The sequence below is a fragment of the Oryza brachyantha genome, chromosome 12 (genome assembly GCF_000231095.2).
Source record: "Oryza brachyantha chromosome 12, ObraRS2, whole genome shotgun sequence".
In the NCBI taxonomy this organism is placed as follows: Eukaryota; Viridiplantae; Streptophyta; class Magnoliopsida; order Poales; family Poaceae; genus Oryza; species Oryza brachyantha.
Window position 1 is genome coordinate 1,074,433 of NC_023174.2, and position 19,176 is coordinate 1,093,608.

At 38.1% G+C, this 19,176-nt stretch overlaps 2 protein-coding genes across 4 annotated transcripts; both read right to left on the reverse strand.

Moving 5' to 3' along the window:
• Nucleotides 1-1,179: 1,179 nt before the first annotated feature.
• On the reverse strand, nt 1,180-4,604 carry LOC102713780 (protein DETOXIFICATION 21-like). Of its 2 annotated transcripts, none has more exons than XM_006663712.3 (8): nt 4,144-4,604; nt 2,874-3,415; nt 2,620-2,706; nt 2,403-2,459; nt 2,069-2,307; nt 1,873-1,991; nt 1,700-1,786; nt 1,180-1,569 (listed from the first exon to the last, which is right to left on the reverse strand). In XM_006663712.3, exons 1-8 carry the CDS (start codon nt 4,426-4,428, stop codon nt 1,489-1,491), a joined length of 1,497 nt encoding a protein of 498 aa, XP_006663775.2. In that variant the 5' UTR covers nt 4,429-4,604; the 3' UTR covers nt 1,180-1,488. The 2 variants fall into 2 exon arrangements, with proteins under 2 accessions (XP_006663775.2, XP_015698436.1); XM_015842950.2 differs by having other exon boundaries at nt 4,137-4,212.
• A 3,093-nt stretch (nt 4,605-7,697) lies between these two features.
• Nucleotides 7,698-18,637, reverse strand: LOC102714053 (mechanosensitive ion channel protein 2, chloroplastic-like). 2 transcript variants are annotated; one of them, XM_040529286.1, is made up of 14 exons: nt 18,504-18,637; nt 16,734-16,904; nt 16,597-16,641; nt 15,365-15,522; nt 14,686-14,806; nt 14,506-14,600; nt 14,272-14,385; nt 13,312-13,372; nt 12,048-12,197; nt 11,860-11,970; nt 11,476-11,643; nt 11,265-11,378; nt 9,950-10,006; nt 7,698-8,599 (listed from the first exon to the last, which is right to left on the reverse strand). In XM_040529286.1, exons 2-14 carry the CDS (start codon nt 16,809-16,811, stop codon nt 7,904-7,906), a joined length of 1,968 nt encoding a protein of 655 aa, XP_040385220.1. In that variant the 5' UTR covers nt 16,812-16,904; nt 18,504-18,637; the 3' UTR covers nt 7,698-7,903. The 2 variants fall into 2 exon arrangements, with proteins under 2 accessions (XP_040385220.1, XP_040385219.1); XM_040529285.1 differs by having other exon boundaries at nt 16,588-16,641.
• Between the last annotated feature and the right edge of the window lie 539 nt (nt 18,638-19,176).

The window sequence follows — 19,176 nt, forward strand, 5'->3', positions numbered from 1 at the left end:
TTAATATAAGTGGATATCACCTCTGCATTCTTCGTATATATAACCGGTGAAAAGCACCAATATAGTGTTGTACCAAAATTCCAAACTAAAAAGACAAAAGAGTAATAAGGATGACTCAAATGAGTTATTACATGAGGAAAGAGCTTAACTATATTTCGTTTTATTTGTTACAACACCAAAACCATTGCTCTATGAAATTTCATATGTATATATAAACAAATCTATGTTACTTACCAAAGCATCACTCCGGATGATAGTGAAAGCTTGATAATAGCACCAAGGTAAGTAAAAGTAGCGAAAGAGAACCATGTCTATGTTAGAGGATGTCGAGGATATGGGCCCAGGGGTATCCCCTGTATGTGTGTGGCACGCGGATCCGTGAGCCCACGTGTCAAGTCCGTGAAAAGGGGGACAAGCCTCAGGAGTCAGCGTGCCCCCTAGAGAATTGGGCCCAAAAGGCTGCCGGACAGCAGAACACCGGAGGGGTCAGGTCACCCCTGACCCCTCGACATGGGGGCTGTGCATACGGGGCCCACCATGCATGCGGACGAGGCATGCCCTCAACGACCCAACCACCGTAATTATGGAGATGGAAGGGCGCCAAGCGCATGCCACACCACATTCATTACGGGTGCAGACGCATGCCATGCTGCATTAAATGCGGCGGCAGGCGCACGCCTCCGTCTATGCCCCTTCCCGATAAAAAGCAAAGGGAGGCAGGCTATCCCTGACCACGCAGTGCAATCCCTATCACCGTAAGGATGGCCTGTCTCCCTCGCGTCATCGTCGCATTAATCTCCTCTTCGTGATCTCCTCTCTACTGTCACGCGCCCGTCAATCCCATCTCGCTGCTCTCCTCTCTCCCGTCGTCGCCCGCTAATCCAGCTCCGAGGACCACAATGGAGGCGCCCCTTCTCCCCCAAGCTTGACAACACAGACAAACAGTTCAAGGTGGCATAGCCAGATGAGCTTCCTGGACCTAGCCACGAGCTCGCCACCCCCCCTCACCTCGCACAGATCTGACCTCTCCTTGGGGGTTGTGTGGATCTGAGGGTAGCTCAGAGGTGACCAAAACTTGGTAGTGGGTGGACCTAGACTATAGAGCATGCTATATGGCATATCACCCCAATTATGTCTATAAAATTGGACTAGAGAAGAAATGAACTAGGTGTTGTAGTGCATATCGATCATCAGTAGGTATAGACAACATTATAGGATCAAATCAGCAATGTGTCCAAGGTTTTGTACAATTTACTCTAAAAAAGTTAATAAAACTCAATATGTTCATCAAGCAGCATATGCTAGCATATACAATTAATGACTTGGTAAAAAGAATACGATGATGGGCACATATGTAAGATTCTTTCAATAACATTTGGTCCATTGATGGATGAGGTGAGCTTGAAGGATCTTATATTCATAGCACAATCCCATTTCAATGAGATGATTCATAAATTGTCATAGTTCATTATGAGTGTGCAAAAGAGATCATGGATTTCCCCTCGAATTTTGTGATCTTCCATTCTCCTCCATGTACCACCTATTTACTCTCTCTCGAGCAATTTGTACCTGAAAAAACGAATATGAAGCATGCCACTAAATGAGATGGATCGTCTCTTCTAATGACCCATATGTTGTGTGGATTAATAGATTTAATGAAAATTTAGCAAGATGTGAGCAAATAGTTAATAAGGGCTACCTGTTTTTGCCAGTCAGTCCTTAGTGTCATGAATAGAAGTACAAGAGTTTGGACTAGCGTTCCAAGAAGCATACCAATCCAAATTCCCTATAGAAGCAAAGAATGAAACTGATAAACACAACTTAGACCCAACATTGAATAATGAAAATTTGTCATGACAAATCAATGCCTACCTTTACTTGGAAACCTATGACATAGCCTAGTATCATGCCAAGAGGAATACCGATTAAGTAGTATGATGTAACATTGACATAGGCAACTACACTTTGCCAACCCGATCCAATAGCGACACCTGTAGATAATTAGAAAATGTTATAATTTCAATTTGTATTATTTTGGTATACTTGTCCTTCAAATGGAATAACATACCTGAGAGCACTGGTTGAATACTATTCAACAAAATTGAGAAAGCTAGAAGGGGAGAAAGATCAGCGACGGCATCTGCTACTGCTCGACTTTCAGTAAATATGTATGCCAGGCTTCCACGAAAGAAAAGGAAGAGCACAAACAACACAAATCCTATACAGAAAGAAATAGTGACCACATTGAAAATGGCAAACTTGGCCCTTCTTGCACTACCAGCTCCAAGTTCATTTGCCACCCGCACTCTATATATTGTATTAAGTATATGTCAAATAAATGGAACATGACATATCTATTGGATGAATCACTTAGTGAGTAACAAGTAAGATGGTGAAATTACCCAGTTGCAGCCAAAAATCCAAGAGAAATCATCATCTCCCACCCATTGATGTTAAGGCTGCCCATTTTGTAGGTGAAAACAACTATGCTTAGTAACTATGTTTTTCTACTATTAAAGGAAGAACACAAGAAACGGAGACACATAATTCAAACATGATCTGACACTTATTCTCAAATTAAACCACTATGAAAAATTTTGAAGTATTGTAATATATTACCATATTGAAAGAGCATCAAGAGCAACCTCCGCATTCTTCATATAACCGGTGAGGAGAACCAATATGGTGTTGTACCATAATTCCAAACTAAGGAAAAAAGGAAAAATAGAATAAATCAGATGAGTTATTACAAGAGGAAAAAATTTGATAATCATTTAGTTAAAAAATATATTTGCTTTTATTGCTACAGCATCAAAACCATTGTACCTCTTTGTAGTTTAATATGTATATCTATACAAAATTTTGTTACTTACCAAAGCATCACTCCAGATGATAGCGAAAGCTTGACAATATCACTTAGATCAGTAAAAGCAGCATACGAGAACCCTGTCCATGTTAGTGGACAACCCCCAAAGAAGACAAAGGTGAGTTGGCCAAATACGGGGATCCAATAGGCAATGACCATGGAGCCCATGACCCCAGTCAAGCCAAGGTGGAACTTGATTGTTAGAAGCCATGACAGGAAGAGGTGAAGCCCAAGATTGAGAAAGGCGAGGTAGGTAACAATCATGTTCTTGCTCTGTGCTTGTAGGTACATTTGGAGTGTAAAGGCCCAGACGTAGGAAAACATAATAGGGATGTACCATCGGGAGATGATGCCAGCCACGGCAGAGATCTCAGGATCCTGCCCAAGGGCGATTAGAAGTGGAGTGGTGAAGAGGTAGATTGGAAGAAGGACAACTGCACAACCGAATAGGATTATCCATGAGCGCTGTAGGTAGATCCCTAACATGTGGTACTGCTTGGCGCCATACGATTGCCCACACAATGTTTCCAATGCGCTTGCCATGCCTAGCTGCAGTTAACAACAATGTGGAAGTATGGTCAATTATTTGTAGTAGTTCTGTATGTTTAAGTAGAAGATGACTAATTCTTTAGTGGAATTAATTGTTTATCAATAAGGTCTGAGTACGCTTTATTTGTATATGTTGTACCGTAAACTAACGTAGATAAATACTTCTGTATTGTGAACTACATAGTAGAAAATTACATGACACAGAGGAATGATGACGAAGATTACACGAAAACCAAGCTATATAATTAAATACATGGGGACAATGCCATGATTAAGTGTGGATCATGGGTCTATATCAAAGATTAATTAGTGCTTTAAATTATCGGGATGGTCCCATTTTCAATGACCAAAAATCCAAGAAAGCAAAGAAGGTCTTACACAATTTTCTTCTTATAGACCACTTCGTTGTCTTGTTTTGTCCTAGTACAATGCTGACAAGAACACAGTGTTTTGAACGCTTAGAGAAGGTAAACCAATTTACATGCGTATGATCTGTCTCAATCAATCGATGAGCAAACTAAGAAATTTTCAGCGGCGCTGTTAGTAACAAGTCATGAGAGACGTCATCAAAGTCAGTTTTAAACGCTGCTAGTTGCAGAAAACACCAAGCATATAGTAGTAACTAAGAAACTAAGATCAAGTTGAATTGTTAGACAAATATATTATTAGGAGAGTAAGTAGTCGTTTGAACCATAAATTAAGTAAATAGTATAGGAATTACTACTAACGAGGATGCCAGTGCTGAAGCGCATGAGGAGGGTGGAGACGAGGGCGTAGGCGGCGAGGTCGGTGGGGCTGATGTGGCCGACGAAGGCCTGGCTGATGACGGTGACGCCGAAGGTGGAGAAGCGGGCGCAGATGGAAGGAGCCGCCACCACCCACAGCTTCTTGTTCTCCTCCACCACTCGCCGCCCCACCCCCACCGATCTAACATCTTCTTCGTCTTGCTTGTTCGCCAGAAGAGGAACCGTCTTGTCGTCGTCGCCGCTGCCACCACCGGCCGGCCTCTCCATTGCTGGCTAGCCGATCTGCTTGCTACCTACCTAGCTAATGGCTCGTGCGAAACAATCGTACTGTGTAGTAACTGTGGCAGATGGAGTAGCTAGCTGCCCGAATCGAAGAAGGAAGGAATTAATGGTTCAATTGATGGAGCTGGAAGGAAGGAAAGCGAGATATACGGTGCTGTGGAGCACAAACAAGCTAACTTTGTTTAAAAGGGAGGAGGTGAGTGAGAGTGAGGGTCGACAGGATGGATATATTGCCCCAATGGTCGACGCTGCTGCAGGCAGGCTCGGAAATCACTAGCTACTGACTTAGATCATCGATTCCCTAATTAATTACATCAGGAAGAGGAATATAATTACGGGGTTGTGGTACAGAAGCAGGTAGCTAGCGTGGAAAGAGATCGATCGGGAAGCACGTGTACTGTAGGCTCCCCTCGATGTTTAATTTGCCCGCCATCTTAATTATTCCCTCCCTTTCAAAATAATAATATTTTTAGAATTCAAGTTTTGTATTACAATATAAATATTTATGTGCTATTTACTAAGATCTCAATGCTTTCAAACACAATATGATGCTTACAAAGAAAACCTAATAAATCCAAAATTTAAAAATTGACTACCAAAATGACTAAAGAGAAATTAAATATTCCTTAATATATGTTAAACATCCTACTAATACTTATACTTTTGAAGGAAAATTGACTCCTGCTACCACATATACGTACGTATTAAGTGGATTGACAATATCATGCTCCCTCCATATACAAATGTATACAAATGCTAGACCACCAACGTCTGACAAAAAAATTGTGAGGGAGTACTAATTGTTAATGGGTGGGAACCAGGAGGCAATTAACGACGATTAGTATACGCCGGCGCCATTGCGTTGCATGCTTGTTAAGTTAGAAAGTACAATTACTACTTTCCTTGTTTGGTAAATATATTTTTATAAAATACACTATTTTCAATTGAGATGATAAATTATAAAGAAATTGACGGCTGCTATTTAGCGATGATGGTTTACCTCTCTATCTATCTATAGGTAAGATGGAGTACTACGAGAAGGCTGACGTGCATGCATGCCATCTGAATGTAATTGAAGGACGACGCTAACATCCCTCGATCGAGTCGCCGTCTCTTCGATCTGGGTCATCGCTAGCTGTTCACATTTCATGGGCGTCGCCCTCGCCTCGATGCATCACCAGCTACCATGCACACACCAGCCGGCAGCATGCAGTTAGTTAGGTTGTTCACGTGGCCTCGATCGAGTTCAGGTAATACGTACACCGGCCCCCAAAAGAAAGGAGTGAGTACTATGGATGGATGGATCGATCATATGCATCGAATTCATCATGATTTTCTTGATCGATCGGGGATTCCAAAACAAAAGGAACGAGCAGTAAACAAAAGAAAAAGGATTAATTAGATTCACACCATTATAAATTTGCTAATTTTAAAATATATTATTATTATTTGACTAATTTTTACCATTTGACTAATTATAAGGATGCCATTATAATTTTAGAACTATTTTATTTTAGATATATCATTTTTTTATCAAAATGTTATTTGCACGTACCAAAGGCACAATATAAGTAGAAGGACAATATGGTCCAATTTTTTTAAATTACACCGAAAGGATATGCAGTGACATATTTTAAATAGTTCTAAATTTATAATGACATCCTTATAATTAGTCAAATAATAATGATATATTTTAAAACTAATAAATTTATAATAGGTAGATCTAATTAACCCAGAGAAAAAAGGGAGCAGTACTGGTAGCAGATCGATGGAGACTGGTGTTGTGTTGTGTGGCAAGTAGGGGAACACCATTATTACCTGAGTGAAATGACTGCTACTCTTAATTGGCATTATTAATCGGATGGACAAAAGAGATGGTCTAATGCATGTGCCAGATGTCAGTGGGTTGGTGGTGCTTGCGGTGCAGCCACAGGCCACGTATAGCGTCGATCCACCGTCCATGCGAGGAACCCCAATCTCCAGGCCACTGCTCCGTCACACAGGTTCACATGGATGTCTGTCAGTTAAGTTAACACAGTCCCTACATACGGGAGCTAATTTACACTACCCGGAAGAAAGTCATCACAACCGGCCAAAATCAATTAGACATGATCTAGCACTTATTCTCAAATTAATCATGTTTTTGGGATACTAAAGCAAGAGAACAAGGAACAAATTGCTACACATAAATTAGACATGATCTAGCACTTATTCTCAAATTAATTATGTTTTTGGGATACTAAAGCAAGAGAACAAGGAACAAATTGCTACACATAAATTAGACATGATCTAGCACTTATTCTCAAATTAATCATGTTTTTGGGATACTAAAGCAAGAGAACAAGGAACAAATTGCTACACATAAATTAGACATGATCTAGCACTTATTCTCAAATTAAACAACTATGAAACATTTTTTGAGTATTGTAATATATTACCATATTAAAAGAGCATCAAGAGCAACCTCTGCATTCTTCATACAACCGGTGAATGGCACCAAAATGGTGTTGTGCCACAATTCTAAACTGAAAGGCAAAAGGAATTTAAGAATAATCATGTGAGCTATTACACGAGGAAAGAACTTGATAAGCACGTAATTAACTTATATATTTCATTTTACTGTTACAAATCAAAACCATTGCACCTCTCTGGAATTCATATGCCCAAAAACTTATTCCCTAAATCTTCTTTTGGAAATCTCTAATGATGATTTAGATACTAAGAGGGTGATTGTTTAGCTTTCTCATAAAAAAGACAAATAACATATTTAAAAAAATAATATGTGAATAAAATTATATATGCATTTTCAGTAATCTAAAAGCTAAGACTGGAAAATAAACTATATTAAAAAACCATAAAATCAACTTTTAAAAAAATAAATTTGTAGCTACGTGGAACATGTCGAGCCAAACAATTTAATGGTTGAGTATGGTTTTCTTCAATTTGGTGGGAGATATTGTAAGTCAAATATATCCATGTTTGATCAAAATTGTTCAGGATATACTAATATCCACATCACTAAATTAGTTTCATTCAAACCATCATTAAAAGCCAAACCTCTTTCCATAATTTGGTATTGGTATCAAACCATGTTTGCTACCACTAGATATGTACGGACTAGTAGCGAGGTAGTTAAATATCATATGGGTTAAGCTAAATCGTCAGCTAATAGAAAATTTGGAGGAATTAATTGACATTTACTTTTCTTGCATTTATAAAGATACAGCATATGTCAACATGTGTACAACATGTAAAACAGAGAGGAATCCTTGTAATTTTTACAGGCCTAACAGCGATTGCTCTGAGGTACATTTGAGAAGGTTCGTCTCCTGAATAGTATCGGAGACGATCAATACCTAACATAAAATCATATGACTGATTGCATTTGCACAAGCGCAGAAAAAAAGTAGGCTTGCTGACTAATCTTCCATAAAGAATCGGTTTAAACTTAGATCACCTTTCAAGGATTCCTCTGGTCAGCTTTTTCTTGGACCTTATCCTTGGGTGATAAAGCAGCCTCGACCGTGTCCTGCTCTGTTTCAGAAAGTGATAGATGAGGGTTCGTTCCGTCGTCAATTGGTAATGTCCTCTTGGAGCCATCAAGAGCTAAACCCAGAACAATGTTGTCTTCAAAGACGGGTCTCGTTTCTTTCTTTGAATTAGCGACAGAGACAGAGTCATCTCCTCGTTCTGTGGCTTCAGCTCCTTGAGTCTTTCCTTTACCAGTCTTGGAAGTTGATGCAACATTATCCATATTTTCTGACCATGGAGAAGATGGCGATGTTGTAGTCACATGATCATTCTTGCTATTCTTCAGGTGACCATCTTCTGCTACTGATTTTTTCTGTTCCTGCTTCTCCGAGTTGTTGCTTATACTAGCATTATCAGGTGAAGCTGGCTTAGTCTCTGTAGAAGCAACTGTCTTGACTTTATGCTCTTCACGGGATGCTGGATGAGGCTTAGACTTGTCATCACTAATCCTTGCAGAGGTATCAATCAAGAGTGGGCGACCACGTACACGACTATACATCTCCTCTCCGAAAGGAATGTTATCTATGTCTGCGTTGCCATAAGATTTCTGAACTGTTCGAATCTGGGTAGCAAGCCTTGCCTTATGATGGCCAACAATTCTAAGAAGATCCAACATAACAGCTTCCTGTTGTAACATTGAACAAAAAAGCACTCAGTTGTTTTGTAGCACCATCTATTGTTTTAAACACTGTCTAGAAACCTTACTGAACTATTCATGCAAAAATCCTTTTCTAAGCTAGGTTTCTCCAACAAAATTTCATTTGCAAAGAAATAATAGCTCTGATAAGGCTTTCCATACAAGGTAGAAGGAAAAGCCTCAGTGAAGATAAATGCACCAGGTCAACAGCGAGTACATCAGGTGTCCATTGGCCCTTTAGAGCCATCATCAATGTCATGTATGGAGTTCATGCAATCTTTTCTTTTGTCGGGATGGCTGAAGATTGGGCATCTAAATTTCATTAAGGTTAGATTGCACAGGTATACAGGAACACACGCCCTGAAGCTAGGCTAAAGCAGCTGTTAGACACAGCTGACAAAAAGAAAAAGAAACACACACGAGCACAGAAAGTTACGCAATCTCATAGGTATGTTTCTAATTCCAGGCTGAAGCATCAAATACTAAGATATGAATATACACCATTTTCTCCAATTAGTGTGGGCACACTTTTTATGTCCATTTCATTTATTGCTGTCAGATGGCACCCAGGCAAACATAATTATGGCCGCGTTCGCCAAAAGCCATTAGGGCATTCCCAACTCATAACACTAGATATAATTTCCATAAACTCCACATCATCAAGAAACTAGTATTAGACACTACTCTTCCAATGCAAACAGCACTATTCCATAGTTCAATTTAATGCTACTTATTTCACATGATATTTTGGATGTTGTATAGAAATCATGTCTCATGCAAGATATGGTTTCATTCTCTTTTTTCATTTATTCACTTGCCACATCATCTTTTATCCTAAATGACAACTTATTTAATGTTATGGACACCATCTTAGTCATTGAGTTGAGAATGCCCTTAGTTACTCCAAATCCCTTGTTTTCCGTGCGCACGTTTCCCAAACTACTAAACGGTGTATTTTTTGTGAAATTTTTCTGTAGGAAAATTACTTTAAGAAAATCATATTAATATATTTTATATAATTTTTATAATTAATAATTAATTAATCATGTACTAATCTATTACTACCTTTTCCGCGACGGATAACTAACCCCCCTCTTCCTCACTGCCAAACACGGCCTATAATGGAGACTATGCTCCATTACGTTGGTGACTGTCAGTTCTGACAAAGTTACGCTCAAGGGTGAATAGTCATAATAATTCCTATAAAAATGGTCCAAGATAGCTTAGGCAATTATTACTAAGAATACTACAGGCTAGAAAGTAGTATTCTTGACAGAGCATACCATTTCGGAGCAAACCATTTATTCTAAGCAATAGATGTAGATACAGACAGATTACCTGGACATTGAGATACTCCTCAAAACGAGATGTCTTCACAAAGCATGATATGTAAATCTGAAAGAAAACACGAGTGATGTAAAGTTTAGACAATAGGAACTTGGGACCAGTTTGGACTCAAAAATATTACAAAAAAAAAACAATGGCAACTAGTTTAAACACAAAAATTAACAATGATACCTTGATGGGGATAGAAAATCAACACCTACCAAACAGTAACTGGTTTTGACAGAAAGACTAATGTAAAACCACAACTTACGATCTTAAGAGCAAATAGATTTCCATTCTGAGATTTTAGTGACGCAAATGGTTTCAGCTGCATTCTAGATAGTTTTTGCATGTATATAATTGTTGAAAAGAATATGGAGAAGAGGTAAACAAAATAAAAAATCAGCCCATCATCACAGGGCATTGGTTAGTTCTTAGTGAGGTTGACAAATATGGCTTAGGTTCGACAAGCTCTAGAAGGTTTGCTCAAACTGGCTATCAAGGCAAGCTGAAGCCTATACTCCAGCACTTTGGCAAAAACATTGCCAATTCCAACTCAAGTTTATTCAACCTGTAAGTTACTTGTATATGTGTATATTCAAAGGGTTATTGGGCGTTATCAAGTTGGGATTGAGGTATTCAAATATAGCTGTATACACATTTGCATTGTTATTAAGCCAAGCTCAAACCCCAAACAGACTAGTTAGCTTGAGCTAAGCCTACCTGGCTCCCTTGAGCTCAGTTCATTCATATCCATAGTTCCTAGTTGACACTTGACAGCTGTCTCAAAATTTACTACTCAATCCATCCAAACTATAAGGATTCTAGAGTTTTGCATGGGTATTAAAGTAGGTGAAAGTAAATAGAGGATGGTTGTGATTGGTTGAGATGAGAAAGTAGGTGGAGAAATTAAATGAGAAATGGTTGTGATTGGTTGAGATGAGGGAGTAGTTGGAGAAAGTGTTATATTTTGGGACAAATTTTGAATGGTAGAAGTTGCTATATTTTGGGATGGAGAGAGTAACATTATCACCTTACAACATACTAACTACTGGCAGAAAACAAGAAAGTTCAAAACACCACGTAAAGATAATACTAGTATGTGGTAATTTTGAACAGATTAGGCCAGTTTAGTGAGGTAATGCCAACAGGAAAGAGCAGTGTAAATCATATAAAAAAAGCAACCTCTGGGTAGGCAGACCAAGAAGATTCTATGCTAGCTAACCATAATGGTAAAACATGCCAAATTGATCATTGGTAAGCATTGATTCTGCACTGGTATTCAGATCAAAAGAGGGAATGATTCCATGTAGGAAATTGGAGTTACCATAAGAGCTTGGGTTTTTGGATCAATTTTCTCAAAAAATACTCTCCTATGCAGCCTCTGTTGCTCTATATTGGGATTCTTTGCCAAAACTTTTCTCATGTCCGCAACAATTATCTACAATGAAACACAGAGAAAGGATAAGATTTCAGTACTTGGGGAGTAAAGGATAAAGATATGTAAATGTGAATCATTGATTTAACATGGTGCTTACACCAACTTTTGCAGCATCCATGTGGCTTAAAGCCAGGTATGTCTTAATACGCCAATGGGTCCTCTGAGTGTTATTTCTCAAAATAGAAACTGTGAACTTATGGTTAGGAATGTATATAGCTTCTCTATCATCACCTCTAATGATTGTTGGAGACCACCAGCCAACATGCTGAAAACCAAAACAGTGTATGGAAGTATCAGGATAAAATGAAAAAACATCAAAGTCATATGCAAGGGTAACAGTACATACAAATAAAATTCCATATTATGTTGGAAAAGATTATACTAGATGTCATTACGTAGTGATGTAGCTCATAAGATGGAGCAACTCAAATAGCGTGCAGATGAACGAAAAAAATATAAACAAAGCATGCAAAATACTAACCTCAACAATACCAGAGACTTCAACACCATCTATCTTTGTATTGATCCATTCATTCACTACGAATGGACGTGTGGCATTGATCATAACACTTGAGAGGAAGTTTGTAAAAATCTGCAAAAAAAAAAATCATGATACCTGTTAGTACTATGCCACAAAAATAATCTTGTCCATAAAAGGTTTTGTAGTACCTCACGACCAGCAAGAGTAAGCAATACAGTCCCAAAACCTCCAGCAGTAATCCACTTCTGGGTATTGAAACCCAACAACTCCATAAAGAGAGAGATAGCAGCAATCCAAATACCAGTGTAAACAGCTTTCAATGTGAAGTCAAATCCCATCTGTGCGAAAGGAACTTCGTATTAGTGATAAAAATCATGAAAAGAATGGAGAACAAGTACAAGAAAAATTAAAATTCGGAATATATCTTACTTTTCAGCATTGATTTTTCTATTCGAGATTAACTAGCAAAATCAGTTCATGTATCTAATCAAAAAATTCTGTAGCAATAAGAAAGCTTAAATTAACCTAAAGTTAAACATTTTGTAAAATTAAATAACTGAAGAAAACTGGAGAAAAACCTACCCCAACAAACCCACATTCTTTTCAATAAAAAACACACATTCTTAGTCTGTGTCAATCCCTAGCAGATCAGCCACAATGAAATACATTTTTACAACAGAACACAATAATATACAAGCCTCTAACTAATCATAAAGAAATAGAATACTAGCCCCCTCATATTGTACTTCACTCATTTTAAGTGACTTAATTTGGCCTGGTCTATCTGAAAAATGTACTTCAGAATTAAAACCCAGATACATGACTTATAATGAAAGAACCGAATTTGGATCCTTAATTTCTTACTTCACAAAACTAAAATGACAGGAATCCTAGATGATATGTCAGAGAGTTTCTTTCCCCCCAGGATCAGTCTGTGCATCACATATTCTAGTGTCCTGGATTTTAGGGCCTAAGGGCAGAAGCCACATGGAAGGTCAGCTGTGCTTGTTAACTAGAAGTTAGCAATGTTCTCTCTCCACTTTACTCTACATCACCCAAAATCTTTTGCATAGCACACAGAATAGTCAACTGTACCACCCAACTATACATGCCCTTTCGAGAAAAGCTCAGCTATATAGAGAGGAATTGGACTGTTCATAGTAAGCAAGAACAAATAAAAAGGATTCTGTAGTCTCCCTATCTTCTTGAACAGACCTTACATGGACAGACACCATGGTACATAAGTGATTGGGTAGCTGATCAAGGGCAGGTGTCTTACCCTTGGTTCTCAGACCCATAACTAACGCAAGCTATCACAGTTACCAAATACAAAAAAAAAATGCAGATATAAAACCCAGCAGAATAAACCAAGGTAGTTACTTAGATAATCACATGTTTTACTTTTTTCAACTGAATCGTGCATTTGTTATGACATAAAAAACATAATCTTACATTTCTTGAATCGTTGGGGTTACGCATGTCCACTAGAAATTTCTGTAACTGCTGAATTAAACTAAAAAAGATAAATTATGTCAGTATAAGAGGGAAAATATCTAAAAAAACTGAATGCAAATGAAACCAGCTGAACAATATAAAACAAGGGAAATATCAGCAAAATATATCAAAGCAAAAAAAGGGAAATATCAGCAAAATACATCAAAGGTAAAACTCTACTTTATATCCCTAAACTCCTGACTTGGTCCACCTTTTGTCCCTCAATTCCAATAACAGATGGATCGTGTTCCTAAACTATTAAAGTCTGAGCTGCCACCTGAACATTCTTGATGGAGTCAGGCTTATTGCTCTTGGTTGCTAGGAGCACCACCCACATGTATCGTGTGGTGTCGTCAACCAGCAGCAAGAAGTGATGACGACCATCTGGCAAGTATCTGTTTTGATAGATGAGGGACACATTTTGTCCAGTTTTGGAGTTGAGGGATTTAGACTAACAAGAGTTATGGATGAAAAGTAGACTGAGACATGAATTGCTAAAATTCCAAGTGAAGCTCTTCGCATAACCTTTTTTCTTAAGATATATACAAACCATTGTCAATCTATCAAACTAAGATTATACCATCCATCGAGTCTGTCAAGTTGTACGGCTGTACCGATTTAACGAATTGACTTAATTTTGAACTTGCATATTCATGCTATCAAGTATTATAGTTATCAGTAAAATCTACAGTTTTCCACTTCTGCATGAGTTTGAGAACACTCAAGTTGAGCTAGCTTAAGAGGAGACTATCAATATCCTGAATTTCAGGCTCCAGGAAGTGCTTTGTTTATTTTATTGTATCAATGAACAAACATGACAACGTGAAATAACTGAGCATAGTGACTCGCATGATTCGAAATATGAGTTATAAATTGAAAAGTATCTTTTTTTGCTCATTGAGAACGTATAATGTGCACCTCGTCAGAATGTAGGCAATGGCCAGGACAGTTGACAATGATCTCACAAAAGTTACAAGGCGTGTTTTAACAGCTTGGCTTGCTGCTGAAGGCAACACAACTGGATCCAAAGCCCTGTAGAATGTTGGAAAACAAAGACAAAACAAAAGAAACTAAGCAAAATACGGTACTCAGAGGATGCAATATCAATATGATTGTCACTTCCCCAATTACACTCTGCTATGGCTACTATACCTGCAGATAAGTGTTGCGCCTGTCCATAGAAGTAACGGTTGAAGGTACGAGCTAGAAATTAAGTATGTAGGGCTTTTCTTCCAGTTGCCTCCATGCTGTAAGTTACATTTTAAAAGGTTATGATATTTTTAGCAAGTCAAAATAGAAAAAGCAAAAAATAAGACTGTAACAGAACAATACATCAAAACGATTTCTAATGTCCCTCATTAGAGGCAAGAACCCCCATAGAGCAAAGACAATTATTCCAATTGCAGGAACCACAAGTGCAGTAGCCGGATTTGCAAGCAAAGTGTCACATGACCTGTCAAGAAAACAGTAGAATTGGTAAAAATTTCAAGCACGAAATAGTTAGCATTTTATAGTGATACAACTTCGACAAATTGACAATAAGAAGCAAATTCTTATAAAAGTTTTTATTTAAACTGGTATGAAATATGAATAGACATCTTAAAGTAATCGCAAATACTTTTTAGAAAGAAAATGTCTCACAATATAGTTCTATCATAACTCAAAGAATCTAAGCTAACATTTTAGGTGCCTTATTATCGAATTTTATACAAATAAGTGAAGACCATAGGACTCTGCCAATAGAAGCAGATGACAAATCTACTGAATGTCCCCTACTTCCGAAAGATACTGGAAGTTACCAACTTGCCCACCAATCTGATACATGCTATTCACATGCCCTATAAGATAATATTGTAAAAGACTTAAAGATCATATACCATTTTACTGTCAGCAAGAAATTAACTTGTGCAGATTTATATCAGGTGACAAACTAGAGCAGCATGACCATCAATACAGACTATCTGAGCATTCAAAAAACTTCACAAGTAAATGATGGCATAAGCGAAGCTACCTAGTCAGTGCTACTGATGTGCTCTTCACCAAAGGTATTTCCTGTAAAGAAACTGGCAATGCAAAAGATCTGACACCCAAGGCTCTATATCTAGAAGGCCCATAGAGCATGGGCCTGTAGTTCCTATCCGATATGAAATGGCCCCAGCAATCTTGCCCCTGTGAAGAAATCAAAAGAGTTTCGCTAAGGTTTACTATAGTAGAATAGAGTGCAGACACAAGCAAAAGTAATATCGTAGAATAGAACAAACACACTGTTAAAATAAATGGAGAGTCAAATATCCTAGAATATACTATTGGATAGCATAGAACAGATAACAAATATGGTAATACATGAAAGCAAAAAAACACTCACATGGTACAACTACGGCTGCATTCTTTCTCCCCCCTTTCTAGCCCAGATTCTCTTGTTTTTCGCGCGCACGCTTCCCGAACTAATAAAAGGTGTATTGTTTGCGAAAATTTTCTATAGGAAAGTTGTTTTAAAAAAATCATATTAATCTATTTTATATTTTTTATAATTAATAATTATTTAATCATATACTAATTTATACTACGTTTTCCGCGCCGGATAAGAAAACTTAAGCTGAACGCGGCCTACATGTGTGTTTAACACAATATCTTTTGATATTCAATTATATATTATGCTCTAAATAGTCATAAAAGAAATGTTTAGCAAGATGTGCATACTACGGATTCCTCATTTCTCAGATCAACAAACGGTAAACATTTACAAGTTATCAGATATTCATTAGTTCACGTAATTCTCATTTCACAACCTATTGACAAAAGTGCCCTCTAGTAATACATTCAGATGCAGAAAATTGAACCTACAAAATTTAATACCTTTTATTACTTCAATTGCTTAGAATCGACAAGGAAGATAAACAGTAACTTGACAATTGTTGCGTAAATATTATTATAATTTGAATGTAAGTTCAAACAGCAAGATATCTGGATATCTAAAGATGTCCGTTACATATATGAAAGAGACATAGACAGAAAAATAATTTTCTGCCATATATTTTACAGACTCCTAGTCTTTGCTTCCGCTACATGAATTACTACTAACTTGAACAATTTCAAGTAGGAAAAATATTGGATACAGAAAAAGTAATAATAGGTTATATTACCACATGATAAAAGAAACATCACTATACATCTATAAACAGACTAACTTTAAAATGATGTTATCTTAACAGTACTGAAAGGAGGAAATCATACATTACGGACCGTATACAATGAAGTGGATGCGAGAGAACTTCGCATCTCTGGGTTCTATGGAAAATAAACATTCAGGAGTCAGGACACAGAAAATAAAAACAGATTAATAATTAAAGAGAAATACTGAAGTAGTGAACAATCTGCACCCTGAATTTGTTGGTCTGGCAGAATCTGTTGGAAGCAGTCACTTGTTGGAATAGCTGAGAGGTCACTCCAACAGCCATCTCAGGCAGGACTCAAATGGCATGTAAAATAATCACATCCACCAAATGAGTTTCTATCAATGCTGCCTGAGTTATCAGTGCTACTTCACTTATCTGACAAAAAACAAGTCCATAAGAAGTGTAATTTGCAATCGGCTTAAGATTGATATGAAAATGAAATATTGGGGAATTCTATAACGTAATAGTTTTTAGTACATGGTATTTCCAATTTCTTAATTTATTCAAGTATGATGGAGGAGATAAGAGTAGATTAAGGCCCTCTTTATTTGGGCTTAGGCTTATTGGCTTAAGCTTTTAAGCCGACTTTTCGACTTATATGGTTTATAAGCCGGTGGCTTTAAAGCTTTAAAATTAACAGTGGGGTCTACCTCTATTCCATATAAGCCAATAAAAGCTACTCGAATCTAGCTTTTGCCTTAACAGTGTAAGAGTGGCTTATGGCTTTAAAAAAAACTCATTGAAAAAATTGCTTATTTGTTTAGACATGTTTTTTGGCTTAAAAGTCAACTTATAAGCCCAAACAAAGAGGACATGAATCAGTAATAAGTCCATATTACCCGCTAAACTATACTTTTGAGTAACTACCCCGCCACCAAATAAATATCGCACCAGATCAAACTGCTGAAAATGGAGCAAATAGCCTTCTACAGTGCTTTTTCTTTTTGCCAGGTCGGCAAGAAGGCCGACCAAACTATATTAAGATTGAAAGGGATGTACCCTTCTACAGTGCTTTTGACAAATGTTATTTCGCTGAGGCTGCTGATATGGCAGCTAACAATTGTGTTTACTCAAAATTTATATTTCCGCATCATGAGACCCACCGCCCACATGACAATAAACAATATATTTCTTCCTCATCTATTCTTTCCCTCTTGCATCCTCCATTTGTTCTTTCCCAAAATCCAGCAGAGCAATGGGCAAGAGAGAAAGGTAAGTGGATATCTTTGTGGTGATGATGCAGGGCACCAATAAGAGTGTGCATGAGTACAATGCTATGACCAATGAAAGGTGCTGCTGGATTGTGCCACAATATGTAGAACAGTTCTTGCCTCAACCATCAGGTGAGCTCACAAGGTGATCAAATCAAATAAATCAAGGTGCTTTTATGCATGACCAGACACTGGAGGCTCCACATACCCTTTGAGCACTATATTCTTTTAAATTTGGTGTCGATAATTAACATATTTTTATGATTATATCAAAATCATAGTAAGGCCTAACCTAAGTCCTACCAAGGTCCAACTCAGACAAATCTCCGAGCGTAACTGATCTCTAGCCATGCCCAGCCCTATGCATACCAAAACTCAATGCAAATTACAGCTAAAGATCCACTGTTCCAATTGCAACTGAGATATCATGACAGTTAAGTCGACCATCTCATATGGTACCCTCCAATTGAACCAAGTGAAAGCCCCAAGCCTCATTTATAGGAAACTATTATCAACTCAGCAAAAGACAGCATAGTACAGTAATATACTAGAACTAGTGCACTACTACCATACGAACAACAGGTAATTAACCATATACTACTAATCCATTTGCAACAAAACAAAAACCAATTAACCCAATGATTCAATCATTACTTCACCACTCATCCATTTCCTTCATATAAACCATGCAGAGTAATTCTCGATCTGCCTAGCAAAATCGGAAGACAAGTAGCATACGCGACACGGCAGGGGGGGGCCTTACCTTGGGAGGAGTCGGGGTTGGGCTCAGCCCGAAGACGACTGCGGCTGGCGGCGGGGAATGGAACGCAGGCGGGAGGGTGAGGGGTGCAGGGGCGGGCAGGGCAGGGCTGGGATCGGAGGCAGAAGCAGAGGGGATAGGAGGGAGGGGACGAAGGAGGCGACGGGCGAGGAGGAGGATGGGGGATTGATGGGGAGATTCTTTTTTTGAGAGGAAGAGGAGGAGGAGGAAGAAGGCGATAACGGCGTCCGCGCGCGGCGTGGCGTGGCGACACACGAGACGGGGATGGATGCCACGAGCCCACGACCACGAGAGCGATGGCCACCAGCGCGCCGTGGCTGATTGACCAGCTAGCTTCCCTTTTTCTTTTAATTGTTTTTTTGCTCTTTTATTTGAAAGTATTTACTACAATTCACTGGATTTTTCGACGCTGTCCATTTTTTTTTGACAGCGAGGGTGCAGAACTGTAGATACAATCGCTTCACGCAAATAAAAGCGCCCATTTTTAAACTAAAATTTAGATTTGGAGTCGATTTTAGAATTTCTTTCCCGTATGTTATTTTTTTTATTATTTGTTTTTAGATATATATATATAAGATTGTACTTACAAATTATATTTTAATATGATTCTGATTGTATTTATTAAAAGCAAGCTAATTAGGACCAAAATCACGGA